Source organism: Mesoplodon mirus (genome assembly GCF_964341445.2).
Source record: "Mesoplodon mirus genome assembly, chromosome: 18".
Lineage (NCBI taxonomy): Eukaryota > Metazoa > Chordata > Mammalia > Artiodactyla > Ziphiidae > Mesoplodon > Mesoplodon mirus.
In genome coordinates, this window is record NC_138994.1 from 48059688 (window position 1) to 48081603 (window position 21916).

At 49.1% G+C, this 21916-nt stretch overlaps 1 protein-coding gene across 1 annotated transcript in view; it reads right to left on the minus strand.

The window, feature by feature from the left end:
- Nucleotides 1-22: 22 nt before the first annotated feature.
- Nucleotides 23-21916, minus strand: part of NLRP1 (NLR family pyrin domain containing 1) — a gene marked incomplete at both ends in the record, with an annotated part of 167334 nt that continues 145440 nt past the window's right edge. The window contains 15 exon segments of the mRNA XM_082603909.1: nucleotides 23-153; nucleotides 567-735; nucleotides 1800-1925; nucleotides 2455-2592; nucleotides 2595-2719; nucleotides 5184-5398; nucleotides 6682-6844; nucleotides 7391-7479; nucleotides 9857-9946; nucleotides 11709-11788; nucleotides 11792-11879; nucleotides 12457-12627; nucleotides 15723-15887; nucleotides 17084-17194; nucleotides 17351-17431. Coding sequence (XP_082460035.1) covers nucleotides 23-153; nucleotides 567-735; nucleotides 1800-1925; nucleotides 2455-2592; nucleotides 2595-2719; nucleotides 5184-5398; nucleotides 6682-6844; nucleotides 7391-7479; nucleotides 9857-9946; nucleotides 11709-11788; nucleotides 11792-11879; nucleotides 12457-12627; nucleotides 15723-15887; nucleotides 17084-17194; nucleotides 17351-17431 — 1942 coding nt within the window.

The window sequence follows — 21916 nt, forward strand, 5'->3', positions numbered from 1 at the left end:
TGCAGAGGTTGGCTGTCCAGGTTCAATCTCCAGGACGCTCCAGGGCTGGCGCCTCAGGAGTCCGTGTGCAACCTGCCCCGTTGCCATGGCAACCTGACAGCGGGGCGCAGGAAGGAGGGGGTGCGAGCTGGGACCCAGGGGCGTGAAAGGGGACTTGGGGCCAAAGAAGCGGAAGTGCAGACGGCCAGGATCCCAGCTCCGCGCGGGGCTTCCCCGAGGAGTTTTTTCTCCTTTTAAAAGAAATATTGTGGGGTCTTTTTTTTTTTTTTTTTTTTTTTTTTTTTTTTGCGGTACGTGAGCCTCACTGTTGTGGCCTCTCCCGTTGCGGAGCACAGGCTCCGGACGCGCAGGCTCAGCGGCCATGACTCACGGGCCCAGCCGCTCCGTGGCATGTGGGATCTTCCCGGACCGGGTCAGGAACCCGCGTCCCCTGCATCGGCAGGCGGACTCTCAACCACTGCGCCACCAGGGAAGCCCTGGGCTATTTCTTCTCATCAGCAAACTGTGATAATACAAACTGGCCCCCACACATACACATATACTTTGATTGACTTTCTCTCTCCTACCTTTGCGCTCCCTGGACTTGACTTTACCTGGTTTCACCAAGGCTTCCCATACCACAGTCCCATCTTTCTTGTTTCTCATTTGCAACCTGATCCTTGACCTCAAATGGCCAACGCAGAACTCAGAGAACAGCTGGGATTCTCTGGGGCTCCGATAGCAGAGCTCTAGTTCCTGCAGAGAGAAAGAATCTCCCTGTGAGAAGCCACGATTCATCCTGAGAATAAGGTCTTTCTCCACCTGGCACCTTCTTGGCCCTGCTCAACCCCGTAGGAACCCTCTGACCATCTCCTGTACTGAAAGTAATTGCCACCTTTAGACACTGCTCTTTAAATATTCCACAAATCCTCAGAAGGATAAGCACAGCTGGGTACCCCATGAATGAGTCAGGACTCATCCTTAAATGTAGCGTTCACACATTCTAACCCAGATCCTTATTCCTCCGTCTCCGCCCTCCCTGCTAAATGAGTGCCTGCTATTTAAGCAGTTACAGCTTTATCCTTGTTGGGTCTGCCCTGCCTAGAGATAAGATTTGCTGAGGTTCCCAGTCATAGCATTGCCCCTGTTTTCTGATAACACCCAATCTAGAGCAAACCTTCATTTCCTTAGACCTTCCCCCAAATTACCCAACCAAGGCCCAGATCCTATAATAGGTTCTTCCTACCTTTGTACTGAGAGGCCCCGTGGTTCCCCAGGGTGTGTGTTCTCCCACTGCAACGAGTCCTAAACCCAGTGTCTTCAGCTACAGGTGTGTTCATGGTGGGGTTTTTTTTTTTTTTTTTTTTTTTTTTGCGTTACACGGGCCTCTCACTGCTGTGGCCTCTTCCGTTGCGGAGCACAGGCTCCGGACGCGCAGGCTCAGCAGCCATGGCTCACAGGCCCACCCGCTCTGTGGCATGTGGGATCTTCCCAGACTGGGGCACGAACCCGTGTCCCCTGCATCAGCAGGCGGACTCTCAACCACTGCGCCACCAGGGAAGCCCATGGTGGTTTTGACTGGAGATCCTTAACACCCTATAGCCCGACCCTTCCCAATGTTGTCCCCATCCTGAATATGACCCCCGCCAACTAACTCCCTTTCTCCCAATCTTAGAAGCATTCCTGTTCACCCTACATCCCACTCCATGTCTGCCCAACCCCAGTTCACCCCGTCCCTGGGAAAGCTCTGAGACCTGCCCACAGGTATCCCCAAGCAGTACCTCTGACCCTGGTGAGGGCCAAACATCTGGGCGGCTCACCTCCGGCATTATTTCCAGCTTCTCCGAACCAGACACAACGTAGCGGGAGCCCATGGAGAGCGGGGTCAGTGGGGGTGGCTTGTGTATTCGCACCAAGTGGAACTTCTTTTCTTCATCATCTATGGCCTGAGGAGTGTACAGAACAAGGATCAAGGGAGGAGGTATGTCTGGCGTCCCAGAGGTCCCACCCTATGGAATCTGGTCTGAACAAAGTGAGATGGGGCTTCCATGTGTTTGTGTTGGTGGAGGGGCCTATACCACCCCTGCTGACCCCTCACCCCCCATGCATTGCTACACAGAGAGCCCCATGCTTGGCCTCTGCGATACTCAGGGTGGGAATCAGGGCATTGCTGGAGAAGACATGGGAATGGGGGAAAGGAGACAGTTCTAAGCATGGAGACCGCTCATCTTTTGACTCCTGGGAAGAGGCTTGTCCAGAGATGAGTGATGGAGCAGCAAAGCCAGCTGGAGGAGACCTTAGGGATCCAGACCAGACCATGGCTGAGCAGGGGCAGGATTATTCATCCACTTCAAGGCTCCTGCTTATAAGAGTCCCATCCTTATTCCCAGTTGACCCATCTAGGGGACTCTCTGGTGACATTTCCTGTTTGCTGTCAGCCCACCCTGGCCCGACCTTTCTGGCTCTTACTGCCACCTTCTGAATGGAGCAGTCACTGGGGATCAGGTAGAGGCGGAAGGTGACTTCTTCAGGATGGAGGTGATGGTAGAGCCACACGGTGGAAGTGATGGGAATGAAGCACAGAGCAGCATGGACCACCCTCAGTAGAACTCCCATATGGGCAAGAAGCTGGGGTTTTCCAGGACGGTGTAATATGGTGCCACCCTGGCTGGCTTCTCCAAGAGCATCCCCTCTTCTTTGAAGTGGGCCACTTGGAACAGGGAAATGTCCACGTAGTTCCCTGTCAAAGAAAGCATTCAAGAGGCAAGGACTTAGTGCCCTCACTGAGTCTGGCTTGGCTGGGGGAGTGATGTCCCCAGGTGCAGGCCCGGTGGCCTTCCTGGGGGACCCAGCCAGGGAAGCCATCATGCGGGGACTTTGGGCAATACTGTCTCTAGGGTGGGAGCACTGCAGAAACTCCCTTTAGCCAAACCCATACAGAGGCCCAGTCCCTGGCCCTGGAGCTGGGAAAGCCATTGACCCCATGGTTACCTGGCTGGTATGGATTTTGTAACTGTGAGGGCCATTGAGTGATGCTGACAGGTTTGACTCCAGGCAGGTGGAGGTCAAGGAGGAGGAAGGGGCGGTGAGGAAATGGAGAGGCCAAGGGTAGTATATACCCTTGTGCCTGCAGCACAGGTCTCTTCCTATTTTTCTTGGTGTAACCTTGGCTATGTTCTTGGTTTCTAGCATCCTTTGGTCACTGCCATTTTTTTTTTAAAGACTTGTTGCCTAATCTTTTGTTAAGTCTACAAGCTACTCAAGAATCTTCCTATATATTCCTTTTCTGCCTAAATCAGCCAGAGTTGATTTGCAGCCAAGACATCTGACCAGGCATGGACATTGATGAGCCTGAGATGAAGAGAGAGTTTGAGGGATGAAGGTTGGTAGTGGAAGAGACACAGGCCTAGAGGTCAGGAGTCCTAGCTCCATCCCTGAGTTGCTCGGCAACTGCTGCAATGCAGTGGTTTCTGGGCAGCAGAGAGACATCCAGCAAAACAGACAAGGCCCTTAGGCTGCACGGGCACCAATCAGAACATTGCTGACTGATGTTAATCCCAGAAGGGGCCATGCAGAGAGTATTAACTGCTTTTTGTGTGTGTGAAAATAATACCACAGTGGTGTATACCATATGAAAAAATGCTGAAGAATTCACCAAATACAACTATAATTACCATCTTTCCATTTTCCACTAGTTTTTCTTTGAAGCAACACCTTTTCATGTTTCTGTCATAGCCCGTGGATTTTTTGGATTTCTCATTCTGAGAAGTCACATCTTTTAGCAATCCTAGACATATCTTGGCAGTTCTCTCTTGGACTATTTCATCTTCTCCATTCTCTCTACCATATCCTTCTAGAATTCTGATTAGATGTATGTTAGGCCTTCTCATGGTATCCTCCCTGTCACTTAATCTTTTTTTTTCTTTATGTTTTCCTATTTTCTTTAATTAGCTTGTTACCAAATTTGATTTATCATTTTTAATGGTTTATTGCTTTTTCCCCTAGACTATTTCTTTAAGCAAATGAAACATACGTATTTTGTGTTCTGTTTCTGATAACACAAAATGTCTGAAGTCTTTATGGGACCAATTCTTTTTTATTTATTTATAGATTATTTTATTTTATTTTATTTACTTTTGACTGCATTGGGTCTTTGTTGCTGTGCAGGCTTTCTCTAGTTGCGGCGAGCGGGGCTATTCTTCCTTGTGGTGCGCGGGCTTCTCATTGCGGTGGCTTCTCTTGTTGTGGAGCACGGGCTGTAGGTGCGTGGGCTTCAGTAGTTGTGGCATGCGGGCTCAGTAGTTGTGGCTCACGGGCTCTAGAGCGCAGGCTCTGTAGCTGTGGTGCATGGGCTTACCTGCTCCGCAGCATGCGGGATCTTCCTGGACCAGATATCGAATCTGTGTCCCCTGCACTGGCAGGCGGATTCTTAACCACTGCACCACCAGGGAAGTCCTGGGACCCATTCTTATTTTATTAAAACAAATTTTTTTAAATTTTATTTAGTTATTTATTTAATGGGACCAGTTCTGGTACCTATGTTTCTGCTGGTTCTCATTTATGGTGCCTTGTTGACTGTTTGTAATTTTTGACTGTGAGCTTATATTTCTTGGAACTTTCTCTGTGGGAAGTCCTTGGAGGTGAGAGAGGTAACTACATTACCCTTTATGACTACATCTCCTTCTGGAAAGCCCCTCTTTCATGGCTCCATCTTGCAAATGGAGTCTGGTGACACTGCTTCTTCTCCCTGCCTGTAGGAGAAGCAATGGCTTCCCATTTGTCATTAGTCTCCAGGGACCCCAACATTCCTTGTTAGTTCACTTAGCCTCAATTAGTTCACTTAGCCTTACTTTATAAATAGTCCTATCTTTGAAAAATCTTTTTGAAAATCTCAACTGAGTATATAATGTTTCCAATCTATGTAAAGAAAACTTAATAAATGCTAGTTTTTATTGTACTTTCTATTTAGGGAAACTTTCAAGTAATTCAGGCAAAAATAATTATGAGCCTGGGGTCAAAAGTGCTTCAGAAAGATATGCCCAGAGCACCGTGGAATGAGAGAAAAGCTGTCTCCATTTCTGCAACCCTCTCTCAGGCTCCCTAAGGAAGCCACAAGCTCCTCCCTCAGGACATTATCATCCAAAGCCCCATTCAGGCCCATTCTTACCACCAGCACCTTGCTTCCGCACCTCCCTCTTGCTTACCTTGGAGGGCCACAAAGTGAGGGAGGTACACGGCTCCTGGCTCAGCCTTGATGTCATACAGAGGCCCTGCAACCATCCAGCTGTGCTGTGGGAATGTCCTGTTCAGGAACTGGTCCCAGGCACAGAATTCAATTTCAATGGTCACTGGCCCTCTCACCACAAAGCGGAGACCAGTGTTGGGCCAGTGGCAGAAGCCGGCCACGGGGAAGTGAACTCTAGGAAAAATGGGGAGAAGTGGACACTGAATTACTCCATACAAATTCACTGAGCACCTACCAGATCCTGTGCCAGGCACTACGGATCCTGTAGAGTGGCTCTAAGCCCAGACGTTGAAGTCAAATGGATTTGGGTTTGAATACTGACTTCTCTGCTCTCTGACTGTGGATCCCTGAGCATGATACTGAACCCCCCTAACCTCAGTTTCCCCATCTGTAACTAGGGTACAGTCATGAGTAATCAGTGATCTAATGCAGCTGGATAGCTTAATACATGCCTAGGGGTGGTTGGCTGTTTCTGTAATGATGATGATGATAATGAAATAGGAAAGTGTTCTTGTTTTTAAAGGGTTATTTGCCAATAATTAATAAAAATCTTCATGGTAATATTAATGATAAACCCTTGGAGCTGAAAACAACACTTTACAGTGTTCTTAAGTGACTTTCCCAAGGTTCCCCATCTGGTAAATGGTAGATGTCAGCTTCTGTAGATGTTAAGTTGGGAGTGATAGTCTCTCTCAGCTGTGATAATGTCTGTGATGGTGAACGGCAATGTGTTATGTGAGAGATCGTGACAAAGGTTATAATTTATTACTTACGACTGTAAACCCTGGAAGGCAGGGCTGTCTTATTCATCTCAGGGCCCCCAGTTACTAGCATGGAACTTAGCACACAGTAGATATTAATGTAACAGGAGCATATAGATGAAAAGAGATTTAGATGAGATTTGAGACATAAGTCAAATACAATGAGTGGGCTTTGAATCGTGCTTAGAACAAATCAGCTGCAAAGACACACTTTAGACAGTTGAGCACATTTGAATATGGATTGGGTATTAGATGATACAAAAGGCTTATTGTAAATTTTGTGAGATGTGAAAATGGCATTGTGGTTATGGAAGAAAAGGTCTTTATTTGTACTTTTTGAAATGTATCACAAAATATTTAAGGATAAAATCACCCGATGCCTTGGATTTAAAATACTGTAACAACAAAAAGGGGGGGGGCAAGTGAACAGTTGAAACAAATTTGGCAAAAATGGTTGTTGAAGCTGGTTAATGGGTACATGGAAGTTCCCTGGACTCTACTTTTGTGTCTATTTAAAAAATGTTTGTAGCAAAACCTCTTTTTCCATAATAAAAGCACCAACCCAGTATCTCAGCCCTGTCCCTGCATGGTGGCTTGGCAGGGGGCTGGGGGGGACCCAATGGGCCAAGAGTGGGGATCAGACTCCCTGTGGGGACCCAGGATGGGGATGGGGACAGGCAGAGCCCCCTCACTCACCGGTACAGGCTCCTCTCTTTGTCAACTACGTCGGTAGCCACAGGCCCTGTGGGACCCCAGAAGTCATCCTCGGTCCACAGAGACTCTGTGTGTCGGTCCCCCAGAGGGGCAGGAGACGACAGACAGAAGGGTTCCACCTGTGCTACTTGAGGGGAGCTTCCCTCTGGAACAGACAGGGCAGTGGCCAGCTTTAGATTCTCCTGCCTGGCCGCCCCTGGCCCCCTGGGGCTAGACCATGGAGGGCCCACTCCCAAGACTGGTCTGCCTGCTATCTGAGGAGGCCCAGCTGGCCCCCACCCTCCTCCCTCCCCTTTCCCACTTCCCAGAAGTGTCGCTCTTCCCAGCATGCCCTGGGTGGGCAGCTTGTAAGAGAAGCATGGCTCAAAAGATGGATGGGCAGGGATGGAGAGGTGATTCCCAGGCCTCCGAAGCCCAGAGCGGACCTTGGAAGACTGGGCTCCGGTTCAGAGTCTGAGACATGCTATAGATGTTCAGGAGAGGGGCAGCCCCAGCCCCCATGGCTGGGAGAGAGGGAAGCAGAAATCCTGCAAGGTTCTGGAAGTAGAAGATCTCGCAGTCTCTCCTAGGTGGGTATCCTGCCCTGTCCCACTCCAGAGGCAGGGGGTTGGAGGGAGTGACCTTTCACAGCTGCCACCACCCTCCTGCAACCCCACATCACGATGCTCCCAGCCTGGCCCCTTCAAAGTACCTGATTCTTGTCTCTGCCGCTTGAATGAGGACATATCACTCGTCCCTCCTCCACCTGGGCCCTCATTAGGGATCGTCAGACTTGGCTTCCTAGACAGAATTCATTCTCCCTGAGATCTTGGGAGGATGCTGGGGGCTGTCTACATGACATCCCCACTTGAATTCAACTCATCTGAATTTAAACTCATGGTCCCCATTGGGCTTCTCCCATAGTCCCTATCTCCACAAATGGCCCGCATCCACCCAGCTGTTTATGCCAGAACTGGGGTATCGTCCTGACTTCTCCCTCGGCCACTCTGAGAGCTGATTGATCACTTTAATTAATTACCTTGACACCACCTCCAAAACAGCTCTTTTCTAGTCTCTATTTTCTTTTCTATTCTCTCCACCTCCATGGCCTCCACCCTGGTCCCAGGCCCTGGCATCTGTGGCTCAAACCACTGCATCATCCTAAAGGGTTCCTTGCTTTTGCTCTTGACTCTCTCTGGTCCATTTTTCACTCAGCAGCTGATCTGAAAGTGTGAATCTGGCAGCACTTCACTGCTAAAGCCCTGAAATGTCTATTTCTTTGGGAGGTAAGATAAAAAGTTCTTAACATGGCCCCAAAGGTGTTAGGTCCTGTGCCCCCGGCCCCCGCCCCCAGCCCCACCTGTACCACTCCAACTGCTCACTTACCTCTAGACCAGTGGTTCTAAAGCTGGTGTTAAAAATCACCTGGAGGAACGGGCCTCCCTGGTGGCGCAGTGGTTGAGAGTCCGCCTGCCGATGCAGGGGACGCGGGTTCGTGCCCCGGGCCGGGAAGATCCCACATGCTGCGGAGCGGCTGGGCCCGTGAGCCATGGCCACTGAGCCTGCGCGTCCGGAGCCTGTGCTCCGCAACGGGAGAGGCCACAACAGTGAGAGGCCACAACAGTGAGAGGCCACAACAGTGAGAGGCCACAACAGTGAGAGGCCCGCGTGCCGGAAAAAAAAAAAAATCACCTGGAGGCTGGTTAGAATACAGATTCACCCCAGAGATTCTGACTCAGCAGGTCTGGAGTGGGGAAATTTGTACCGAGCGCCCAGGTAATGCTGATGCTGCTGGTCTGCGGACCACACTTTGAGTAGCCCTGCTCCAGGTCCCTAGCCTCCTATTCCTCAAAGAAGCTAAGCTCAGTGCCTCTACTGAAACAGCAAGTAAAACGTGGACCAGCTGAAACTGGTTTTGCCTCCTTAAATATGTTGATTGATTAATCCAGCCTTGAGTTATTTTACAGAGACAGCACTGCACATGTGCAAGATGGGAACCCATGTCGCCAGGATGACCCCAGAACCAAGAATCTTCAGTCTATGGAACTCAAAGAATAGAAATGTTGCCACAGGAGCCCTTTATGGAGTAAGAAGTCCTTCAAAAAAGGAAAATCTGGCTTCAGCAGCGCGAGTAGCTTGTATGGCTGATTCGATTCTAGCCAGTCAGCTTCCAAGTGTGAAATTTCTCTAACCCTTTAAATGTCACCCTGAAGACAGATTTGAGAGCCTCACCTCCTGTGTCCTTGCTGGCTGACCTAGCAATAAAACTCTTTCTTTTCTCAAAAGCTGGCGTCCTAGTCTTGGCTTCTGTGCTCATCGGGCAGCAGGCTCTTGCTCGGCACAAAGACCTCTGCCAGGAATTGACCCCTTCTCGGCCCAGCTAACCCCTCCCAGCATTCAGAGCTCAGCTCAGCTGCTTTGGATAGAGTCCAGTAGGCCCATCAATGTGCTCACAGGAGCCCGAGTATAATTCTACAGGCGGGGGGATAACTTGCACCTGTCTCTCTCCCTGCTGGGCTGAGCCCCTGCAGTTGGGTCTTTGTTCACTGCTGTGTGCCTAACACATTGTGGGGCTGCAGGGAATGTTGTTCTCTGATGAATGGATCCTTCTCCTAAGCCTAGGAGCCCCTTCCTTTCCATTTTCGGCGAGGCCTGGCGCCCAAGAACCTGGGGACAGATGACCTTTGCAGTCACGGGCCGAGATGGACCAAACTGGGAAAGCATGGAGCTGCAGCAGGTTCCCCGGGGAGGAAGAGGGACTCTCCCGTCCCTGGGGCTTACCCCTCAAGCCCGGAGTGTGTGTATATGTGTGTAGGTGTATGGGGGGGCATGGGGGTGGTATTTCCCCGCCAAGGCCCTCTCTCTTTGTCTTTGTCTCCCCCTGGTGGTCATTGCTTTCCATGTTCCACATCTCACTCACGCACTCATTCACTTTCTTCCATTTGTTCATCTTTTTCATCTCACGGAATGGTTTAAGCAGAAGAGTTGCATGACTCTATTTGCACTAAACAAACAACCAAACCTCACTCTGGCTGCTGTACTTTGTTGGCTTCTTCCCAGCTCTGCTGTCTCTGCCTCCACCCCACATTTCTTTCCCCATCTCTTGGCTCTGGACCAGCCTCAAGGACTCAGCTGGGCCTCGATCAGCAGGTGGGAGTTCTGGGTGTCCCCACCTTACCATATCCTGGAGATGAGCAGCTGAGGCTTCTCCTCTTTCAGGACCCTCAGCACCTCTGTCACCTCCTCGCTCAGCTGGGTCTGATCCAGCCTGCAAGCACAAAGGAAGCCTGGTTCGGCCGGGACCCCCATGCGATCCCGAGGTCCTCGGGGCTCACAGTTGTGGAATCTGCCACCTCCTACTGGAACCTGTCACAGATTGGGTTCCCTGGGAATCAGGCTCTGAGATGGAAAGTAAATTGAGGCGCACTGGATCAACACCAGGACGAGGGAAGGAGGGAAGCAGGTCTGGGCAGGTGGAGAACTTGGGCTGCGATGCAGTCTCAGTGGAGACCTCAGCCGGCTCTACAGGGGGCTCTGAAGTCGGGATGACCCCTCAGAGCTCTCCCAAATTGGGAGGAGGGGCTGGGTCTTTATATCCCAACGCCAGTCAGGCATTGGATGCAGGCCACACCAGGAAGGGGACGTGACCTTGGGTGAGGTGGCCCTTGCTGGCAGAGGCCATCCCGGTAGCTGCTGCCAGTAGCATTCCCAGTGACTCGGGGTTACATCTTCATTCCCGGAGGGCATCTGGGTAGCGCCTCACAGCATCCACCACAGAACACTTATTCTCCATGGCCTCAAAATGACCACCCAGGGGTAGGTCCTGGGGTTTCCTGCCCAGAGGCTAGAAGTTTTGCTGGGAAGAGAGTGCCCGGTTTCCATTCTCATAGGCCTTGTGTTCTGGGTTTTCCGTCAGGTCAGGGACAGCTGTTGCCCTCGCTGGGCCTCCGTGGCCTCACCTCTAACACAGGTGGACCTGGTCTGCCTGTTGTGAGCCCATGGACAAGGCAGGGGGGAGACCCCGCACACTGTAAAGGGCGCTGCACACTTCACTCATTGCTGCTATCACAGCTAGTGTCCCCTAGGGAGGGGATGGAGCCCCCCGCGTAGATGGCTGTCCCTCCCAGTCGGTCCTGGGGCTCTGAGAGGAAGGAAGCAGAAACCTTTGCAGGACGACCGAGAGTGGGCTGCTCTAAGGCAACCCAGACCAGTAACCGGTGAGCTGGGCCATGAATCCAGCTCTGCCTGCAAAGGCCAAGGTCTGGAGAGGCTTGCATCATGGAGCCAGAAATCCTTGGTGGGGAATGGCCTGGTACTCCCTTGGTGTGTATGGCTGGAATCAACTTTGGGAGACCTGCAGACTGTTTCCCCTGCTCTCTTGCCCTGACGACTCCTTCAGCCTGAGAGCCCACGAGGGAGGCCTGGCTGAGGACGGCCAGGGCCCAGACCCCTCTGAAGGCCCACTAGAGCTCGAGGGTAGGACCAGAGTGGGTGGGACGTGGAGGGTCTGGAGCCTGTCAGGTCTCTGAGTGTGTGACAGGGCCTCAGCCGGGAGCTGCAGGGAAGGGTTCAGCCGGGAACAGCCAGTGGGCTTGTCGGGAGGTGAAGGAGAGAGGAAGTGGCTGGGAGGCAGCGTGGGGAGTGGTGCTCAGAGCAGAGCATCATCCTCGGGGCCTGCAGGGTGGAAATGAGGGCTGGGCGCTTGCTGCTCTTCAGCCATGCAGGTCTCCGGTGCTCTGAGCCCGTTTCTGTCTGAGCCCTGTCCTAGCGTTTATGTGTATCTTGTTCCATTATAGTCTATGAAGTGGACATGACAGTCCCATCAGACACATAAAGAAATCAAGTCTCAGATGAAGAGCCGCCCGAGTCACACGGCCTAAGTAAGTGGCAGAGCTGGCAAGGAACCCAGGCTGGCCATGCATTTATCTTTCCCTTTCCCTTCCCCTGTCCCATTCCACAGCACTTGCATCCCTTGCTACCCTCACCCCCATTCCCTGCCCTCTGACCGGAAGGGACCCACAGGGCCTCACCACAGGAGTGTGAGTTGGCAGGTAGGCTGTCTGAGCCCTTCACAGAGCAGCCTCATGCCGAGGTCATCCAGGTTGTTCTGCTACAGGTCTAGCTCGGTCAGGCTGGGGCTGGACCCGAGCACAGAGGCCAGGTCCTGGCAGCAGCCGGACGCGAGGCCGCAGCTGACCAGCCTGCAGGGGAGACACATATGGGCCCTCAGTCAGGCCCTTTCCTCGGGGTACCTGGGGTCTGGTTTCCCTTTCTAGTACCCATGGTCCTTTGGGGGTTCTGGGGTGACGTTAAAGGGAGATAAAGACCTGATGGGCTTGCAGGAACCTGGGAGATTTAAATTTTCCTCTTGCAGCCAAGGAGCCGCTCAGGATACAGGCGAACTCCCTTTTCACTCCTGTGTGATTCCCAGGAATCCTGCCCACTCACCCTATCAACCTTATATGATTAATTCACCCAGTGTTCCACTGGTATGCCTGGATCTCATTCTTAGCTGCATCAGCCCTGCCAATTGCCCAGAGTTACCTGACATAGGATGCTTTGGTGGGTTTCAACATTAAGGGCATCTACAATACAGGATGAAAGGAGAGTGAGCTTCTGATATAAGAACAAAAGTCGAGGAGGATTGTGAGGGCTTCAGCGGGAAGCTCTCGTGGCCCCTGTGAACCTCCACCTTCTCTCTGCCCCATGGTGGTAGGGCAGCTCCCTCTACCTCCCCGTGCCCCACCCCACAAAGTGGTGCCAACGAGGAGCAATTACAACAGTTGCCACAGCTTGCAGCTTGGCTGTCTCAGGCCCTGGCAAAGGTGCTCAGCTCCAGTGTCCAGGAGCATGTTGAAGCTCAATTTTAGCTCCACCAGGGTTTGGCTGGCGCTCAGCCCAGAGGCAAGGTCCTTGCAGCCTTCAGCTGTGAGGCCGCAGCCAGCCAACCTATGGGAGACACATGCCCGTGGCCTTGAGTTTAGTTACCTGTTGATTCCACAAGCACCCGTTGAGCGTCTACTCTGGGCCAGCCCTGTGGGCCAGGCGGAGGTCAGTAAGACCCCGCAGCCCCCAGCCCCTAGAAATGCACAGGCACTGGGGGATAGACGTAGAAACAAATAAGTCAGTTTTCGGATCTCTTTTGATCAAAATCCTCCCGTGTTTTCCCAGGTCATCAGAGGTGAATTCAAGGTCCTGGTCCCTGCCTGTGAGACACTGGAGATCTGGCTCCTTGTCATCTCTGTCCTCATCTCACATCACTTTTAGCTGCATCTTCATGGGCCTCACTGTTCCTTAAACACTCCAGGCACGGTCCCACCTCAAGTTCTTTGCACCTGCTGTTTCTTCTGCCTGGAACAAGCTTTGTACCTGATATCTCATGGCTTGTTCCCTCACCTGCTTCAGGTCTTTGCTCAAAAGTCACCTTGGTGGAATCTTGCCTCACCACCCTCCCTATTTAAAATTGCACGCCCAGGGACTTCCCTGGTGGCTCACTGGTTAAGAATCCACCTGCCAGTGCAGGGGACACGGGTTCGATCCCTGGTCCGAGAAGATCCCACATGCCGCAGAGCAACTAAGCCTGTGTGCCACAACTACTGAGCCTGTGCTCTAGAGCCCGCGAGCCACAGCTACTGAGCCCACGTGCTACAACTACTGAAGCCGAAGTGCCTAGAGCCCGTGCTCTGCAACAGGAGAAGCCTCCGCAATGAGAAGCCCACGCACCGCAACGAAGAGTAGCCCCTGCTAGCCACAACTAGAGAAAGCCTGCGTGCAGCAATGAAGACCCAGTGCAGCCAAAAATAAATAAATAAATAAAATTAAAGAAAACCCCAAACCAGTCACTATTAAAAATAAATAAGTAAAATAAAATAAAATTGCACACCCAGCCCCAACCTTCTACTCCTTTTTGCTTTACTTTTCTCTATAGCTCTTATCATATACAACATATTTTACTTATTCTTTTGAATTTTTGTCCCCACCCCCTCCATAATGTAGGCTCCCTGAGGAAGGAGTTTTGCCCATTTTCATTACTAGCTGTACCCAAGTGCCTACAGCAGTGTCTGGCACATAGTAGGCACTGAATAAGTAAGTGGTGAGTGAATGAATGAAATAATGCCCAAAGGGGCAAGTCAGGTGCAGGTGAAGGCAGAGGAAATGAGTGATTAATTTCGACAAGGGAAGGAGGTGAAGATGTATGAGGAGTGCCTTGAATGATGAGTAGGAGTTCACTGAGATGCCCAACCCAAGTAAAATATTCTTCAGGTAAATACCCAGAAGTGGAATAGCTGGGTCACGTGATAGTACTATTCTTAATTTTTTGAGAAATCTCCATTCCATTTTCCATAGTGGCTGCAATTTACATTCCCACCAACAGTGTATGGGGGTTCCCTTCTCTCCACACCCTCTCCAGCACTTGTTATTTCTTGCCTTTTTGATAATAGCCATTTTAACAGGTGTAAGGTGATTTCTCATTGTAGTTTTAAAAGCACAAGATATCACCTTTTTAAAAAAATATAGCTATATTGATAAAGCTATATATAACTTGATATATCAATATATAGCTTGATAGCTATAAATTTCCCTCTAAAAAGCACTGCTTCAGCCTCATCAAATAAATTTTTGTCTGTTGTGTTTTTTATTTTATTCATCTCAGAGTATTTTCTAATTTCCCTTGTGGTTTATTCTTTGACCCATTGTTTATTTAGGAGTATGTTGTTTATTTTTGGGTATTTGTGAATTTCCCAAATTTCCTTCTGTGTTGATTTTTTTTTTTTTTTTTTTTTTGGCCTAGCCGAGTGGCTTGCAGGATCTTATTTCCCCGACCAGGGATTGAACACAGGCTGTGGCAGTGAAAGTGCCGAGTCCTAACCACTGGACCACCAGGGAATTCCCTGTTGTTGATTTCTAACTTCATTCTACTATGTTCAGAGAATATAATTTGTATGATATCAATCCTTTTAAATTTTTCAAGATTTGTTTTATGGGGCAGTCTTATTTTTGTATAGAGCTTTACTTGATACCTGCTTGATAGCTCCACTTGGATACCTCAAAGGAACTTTAAATAAATATGCATAAAATCACACTCATGACACCCCACTGCTCCTCTTCCAGTATTTCCCGTCTTAGGGAAGGTGCCACTGTCCCATGAGTTCCTCTGCCCAGAAGCCTACGATCATCCTTGATGTCTCCATCTCCCTTTCTCCATAAATCCAACCCATTACTGAGTTTGGTTGCTTTTACTTTTATAGATCTGTGGAATCCATTCACTTCTTTCCACCTCCATGACCAACACCATAGTCCAAGCTGTCATCATCTCTTACAGAAACGATTGTAATTTTCCTTAGTCCAAGCTCTCACCATCTTTACAGGAACTACTGAAATTTTCCTACAAATGGTTTCTCAACCTCTACTTTTTTGCTCTCCTTCAATCTATTTTTCAGATTGTAGTCTGTTTCTATGTTGAAAATGTACTGATCTGGTTAAACTTCTGCTTAAAAATCCCATTGTAATAGGACTCCCAATTCCAACAGGGTCCATGACATCTTGCATGGTCTGGCTCTGTTGACCTCTGTAGCCTCATCTTGCCCCTTTGCTCTCTACCCTCTAGCCACACTGGCCTGCTTTCAATTCCTTGACTTCCCATCTTCCTTCCTGCCACAGGGCCTTTGTACATGCTGTTCCTTCTGCCTGGAACTTTCTTCCCTCCTGCTTTCCTTAGGTCAATCTGCTAATTCTTCAGATCTCCTTCAAGCACACTTTCCTTAAGGAAATTTTCCACTGGAGGCCCTTATCTGGCCCTGTAATTACACATTTGTTAGTGTGGTTCCTTGATTAATGTCAGTCTTTTGCAAGCTCTGTGATAAAAGAATCCTGTTTGTGTTTGTTTATCACAGTAGTCCTGGCACCTGGCACAATGGATGGCCAGAAAGGGGCTCAATGAATGTTTGTTGAATACAAGGACTAAATCCCCCATCCTGGACTGAGCCTCCATCTTAGATCTCCTGTCCATCCCTGTTTCAGAACAGAGCCCAGGCCAGACTCACCACAGGGTCTCTAGGTGGCACCTAGGGCATCTCAGGGCCTCACAAAGACTCTGTACAGCAGAGTGGCTCCAGAAGTTTCCACCCAAGTCCAGCTCCTTCAGGCTTCCAGTGACCTGGAGAACAGAGAAGAGAACCTGCCAGCAGGCATCTGTGACCGGGACCCAGCTCAACCGGAGGGAAGGAGAGAGGGACAGGAGAGACATGACCTGTGTGTGTGGGGTCCGAGGTACACAGCACAGTGGGGGTCTGCCTCTCTGAGTGCCAGGCCACAGTGGGCAGTGCTGTCCCCAGGGCTGACCAGTCTCCCTGACTGTCCTTGAGTACTGCAGATAAAAAAGATGGAAAACAGCTCCCTCTGCCCTCCAGGAACTTCCAGACTGAGGCAGAAGCAGACACACAAAATGAACACTTCAGAATAGTATGGCAAGGGCTGTAGATGGACGAGCCACAAAGAGGAGGGGCACCCAGCCCAGGGTGGTGGGGGAGAGGGGCATCTGACTATAAAATAAAATGTACAGTGCGGCTCAGTTTCCCCATAAAAATGTGCATAGAAAAAAAGACTAGAAGATATACTTCAATGATTAATGATGGCTGTTGCTGTGTGATGGCATTCTGGTTGATATTAATTTCCATCTTTTGCTTATCTACATATCCTTATTTTTCTACAATGAACATGGGTTTTGCTGTGAGAAAGCAAAAACCGTTAAAAGTCTGAAAATCAAAAGCCCAAATCCAACATTTCTTCCTCTGACTCTTTCTTTTCTGGTTCACTTGTATGTGATTACTCCTTTCCTCCTGCCACTATCATGCCTTGTCCTCTATTCCTGTGGGCATCACACTCTATTGGTTGGACGTATGTCTTCGACTCCAAATTTTGAGCTCTTGGAAGGCAGGGATTGTGCTTGTTAATCTGTGACCTGTAGGACCTGGCGTTCAATCAGTGCCTAATAAATATTCATGGAATAAATCATGAGAGTACTAACTGATCAATACTGCAGCTGAGGTGGGGGAACCTGGATGGGGAAGTTAACCATCTTGCTGGGGTTGGAGGGTGGTTAGAGAAAGCTACGCCGTCACACGCAGGTGGTGGAGTTCAGGCTAAGTGCCTGGGGCCAAAGTGCATTATCGACACAAACAAGCAAGTCAGTTTTGCAGGGAAAAATGGAGACTGCCTCTGAGACACACACATTCCGAGGTGATGGAGGAGATCTCGGGGCCAATGTCATTGTCAACAGTCATCAAAGGGAGTGCCTGAAGCAGCTGAGAGAGTAGTTGCTTGGACAGAATCATGTCGAGAGAGAAAGAAAGGCGGGTGGGCTGTGTGGAGGGGAACTCAGGTCAGCATGGGAGGTGGAGAATACAGTGGCCAGCGCAGAGGCAGGATGAGGGGCATCAGGACAAGGCAAGGCCGCAGCAGGCCCACCCAGAAGCAGGCAGGGCGCGTCACCTGGATGGACGCTGCGGCGGAGGATCTTAGGCAGACAGGGAATGGTGGTCAGTTCTGGCAGTCAGACTTCACTGGTGACCTTGACCCTTTAGCCCCTGGGGCCAAGCTTAGAGTGCCCCCAGTGCCCAAGACAGAGGAACCAACATAGGAGCCGGAGAGAAGAGAGGGTGAGAGTACTCACAGCACTGCACCGGGGGGCCTCCATGCTTGTGCCTGCTGTCCGCCCTCAATCAGCTGAAGCCTCTTCACCTGGCAGCAGAATCTAGCGCAGAGAGTGAACCCAAGGAGCTCCATGCCGGTTTTGACGCACATCCTCGTTCCCTGGAAAAGGGGCATCGCTTGTGTCAGGAACTCCTCGTCTTGAATCTCGTACAGTGAATCAACTACAGAGAGTATGGCTGCAGGGAGGAACACTCACGCTGGACTTCCAATTCAGCCCGCCACAGCAATTTCCATTTTCTCTCCCGAGACAGCTTGCAGTGGAAAACATTCTCCATCTCTCTTGTCTCCTGCTCACTCAAAAGGCCGAATAGGGCTTCCCTGGTGGCGCAGTGGTTGAGAGTCAGCCTGCCGATGCAGGGGACACGGGTTCGTGTCCCGGTCCGGGAAGATCCCGCATGCCGCGGAGCGGCTGGGCCCGTGAGCCATGGCCGCTGAACCTGCGCGTCCAGAGCCTGTGCTCCGCAACGGGAGAGGCCACAGCAGTGAGAGGCCCGCATACCGCAAAAAAAAAAAAACAAAAAACAAAACAAAACTGCATGTATGCAATGCTTATCTGATATTTCCTCTTTATCTTTCTAAGCAGCTGCTCACTCTGGCCATTAGATGGCACTCAAATACCTTCTGTGCATTGAGACACTGTCCTGTTTGGTTAACAGAGGACCCAGAGGTGCTCTCCCTCTGAGGTCTGAATTTTCAGTTATCTGTTTCTGCTGCTTTGGGTCTTTGCTCCTTCCTGATGCTTCAGGGCCTTTTAGGAGCACGTTAAAAACCCCACTTTATTAAAATAATGCTAGTTTCTATTAAAACTTAACATGTGAGGATAATGATATGTCTTACAGCCCACTAGAGTAAAGTGATGTTTCTTTTTTTTTCTTTCTTTCTTTTTTTTTTTTTTTTTTTTTGCGGTACACGAGCCTCTCACTGCCGTGGCCTCTCCCGTTGCGGACCACAGGCTCCGGACGCGCAGGCTCAGCGGCCATGGCTCACGGGCCTAGCCGCTCCGCGGCATGTGGGATCCTCCGGGACCAGGGCACGAACCCGTGTCCCCTGCATAAGCAGGCGTACTCTCAACCACTGCGCCACCAGGGAAGCCCGATGTTTCTTTTTTATATTCAAATTATTATGACTTGAACCCAAACCCAGATAACTTCTGGAAATTGGCCTCCCTAAAATTTCCTAGCTCCCAGCTATGTCTGAGAGTGTTCCAGGCGTTGCCCCACGGGGACTGTGAAATTGGCCCTCAGTTTCCTTCCTGACCTCCCGTCTTACTACCCTGTGTTGCTTCTGTGGTCTGAGATGCTGTCTCTGTTCCCCTGAGATGCTGGGCCCAGGTGTCTTCTCTGATCCACCAATTCTGGGGGCCCTACTCTTTTCCTGGCCTCTCTTGAAATGTGGGACATGCCCTCCCCAATTCTCCCTGGCACAGCCAAGACCAAGATTGGAAGATATGACATTGAGCAAGACTCTCCTGAAGGATCAGGATAAAGGAAAGTAACTTCAGCAGTGGGTCACTTACAGTGACAGCTGCTGATATTGTTCCCAGAACCTGCAGGTTAGGGCTGCCTTTGGTGCCCCTTTCCCAGCTGGCAGACTTTGTAGCTCCGGCTGATCTCCATCTGACACTGGAAGACTCTTCTCCACACTCAAATTCTCCAGTTACCTCCATACCAGGTCAATCTGGCTTCAGACCCACAGAAAGAGATCAAATTCCCCCCTCCCTCCCTAAGTCCACTCCCCTCCCAACACAGGCCCCAGGATTAACCTCCTTCCAGGATGATTGATATGGAAATCCTCTTCCCTTCAGATGTGTGGTTGGTCCAATAAGGCCATCCCAACAGTCTGACAATTCATTTCCCCAAAGTCTGAGTATTACAGGCTTAGATAAAACTGTGCACTGAACACCAATCACTAAAATCATTTGTTAAAAAATATAATCTAGTCCATCAAGTTTCCCTCCTGACCCTCCTTCTTCTAATCTTTCCCTCAATGTGAAGAAAATATCAGGACTTGGTGTCCATCCTACCATGGTCTGCTTTTAATTTCCCATGAACTTTGACAAGAATACATACAGTAAGTCCCCTACATACGAACCTTCAAGTTGCGAACTTTCAGAGATTGAACGTGCATTCGAATGTCCAGTCACGTAAATTAGTTCATGTGTCTGGCGTACACTGTCACGTGCGTGCATCCTCTACAAGTGGTTGTGCAGCTTGCCCTCCATCTCCATTGCTGACGATCCTGCAGCTCTACCATCTCCCACCTCCTTTCCCTCCTCCAGTCAGTAACTCTTCTTGCCTGTTCACTCGACGCCAGCCCCTGTAATGCCAGCTGTCGTACTGTACTACTGTCCTTTTCAAGGTACTGTCCTGTGAGATTAAAAATGTTTTCTTTATTTTTTGTGTTTGTTTTTTAGGTATTATTTGTGTGAGAAATATTATAAACCTATTACAGTACAGTACTATATAGCCGACTGTGTTATTTGGAAACCTAGGCTAACTTTGTTGGACTTACAAACACGCTCACAAACAAATTGGACTTACAAACATGCTCTTGGAACTGAACTCATTCGTATGTGGGGCACTTACTGTACACCCCCATTGCCATCTTCAAAGATCCAACAATACTCTATAAGTACAAACTATTCTTATTACAGATTTAGATTTAGGAAAATAATCCAACCCACTTCTCTAAGGCAACCTGCAGGCATAGTTCTTCAAAGGACACAGTCTACTTACATCATTTACAAAGAACACACTCTCTCACTCTGAGTAACCTCATTTGACTTAACTGTATTTAAGGCTCAGCCAAGGGTGATGATTCGTGCCTGTCTTACACGTGTAAAAGAATCCACAATGGGATCCTCATAGGACCCAGGCAAGGCACATCAAAGTCTCCACCCCAGAAGGAAGAAACCATGCATAACTTTCTAGGGACACTTTTTACTTTGAAAACATTTCAAACTTACAGAAAAATTGCAAGAGTAGTACAGTGAAATCCTCTATAACCTTTAGCTAGATTCCCCTAATGATTAACTTTATGCCATATTGGCTTTCTAACTCTCTCTGTACACTTACTATTATTTTATTTTTAAATTATTTTTAACTGATTATTTATGAATAAGTTGCAGATGTCATAGCCTTTTACCTCAAACGACTTCAGCAAGTATCTGCTAAGAATAAGCAAAGGACATTTTCTTATATAGCCATAGTATGATGATCAAATTCAGGAAATTTAACATTGATATAATACTGATATCTAATTACCTGTAACTTCAAAAATGACATTTCCCCCTTTTTCTTTAAGTTAAACTATTAGGATTACAAAAACAAAGTGTGGAAATATGTAGAGTTAAAAAGTAAAAATGTCCCTGTAACTTTCCCCATCATCCCATCTACTCCCCAGGGGTAACCAGCGTTAGCATCTTGACATGAGTGAAGATACACTTCTCTACAAACTACATATATAGGACATAATTTGTTTGCAAGTTGATTATTTTTCTCTTAAACTATTTTGCAGTTCCTTCCATGTTAGGACCTATGGATCTGTCATTCTTTTTCTTTTTTTTTTTTAATTTTTACAGTACACGGGCCTCTCACTGCTGTGGCCTCTCCCGTTGTGGAGCACAGGCTCCGGACACGCAGGCCCAGTGGCCATGGCTCACGGGCCTAGCCGCTCCGCGGCATGTGGGATCCTCCTGGACCGGGGCACGAACCCGTGTCCCCTGCATCGGCAGGTGGACTCTCAACCACTGCGCCACCAGGGAAGCCCTGTCATTCTTTTTCTGTTTTGTAGTTGGTTTGGAATAATTGATTTAATCAGTCCAATGTGATGGAAATTTAGCTCGTTTTCATTTGCATTTTGCTTTGTACACCCCTGTGAGTACCTCTAAGGGATAGATTGCTAGAAAAGAAATTTCTGGATTGAAGGGAATACATATTTAAAAATTTTGGTTCAGAAATGTGCTTTTCTTGGGAACTCACTTATTTTTCTCTTTCAAGCTCTTCATCTAGCAACTGGCCATAGTGCCTCTTTGGTTTGTCCTCCGGGAAGTTTTTAAGTCAAGCATTTGGTCCATCTTTTAAAAACATATACAAAATATAATGTTAAAGCACATGCTTCATGTACCACCTTTACTTTTCATTTCATTTTATCTCCTCCCTGTCCTCATTTTAACTTTGCTTGGTATATGTAGCAACTTCATGCAATTCTGTTTTACTTTATATCTCTATATGGATATAAATTTGTACAACGAGTCCTTCCAGAACAAGATGGTCTGTGAGTACATAAAGTGGTTGAATTGAGGTTTTTAACGACTGTCCTGGGAGTGGGGAGCGGGGCCAATGACAGTATCTATTGAGTGGGATCCGCTTCACGCCAGGCACTTTGCGGAGCCAGGTCACTTCATCTTCCCAGCAGTTTTCTAAGATGGGGATCATTGTCCTTATTTTGCAGATGAGACCAGACCTGAGAGACTCCAAAATCCACGTCCTCGTCCCTGTGCCACCTGCTGCCTCCAACGTGTTGA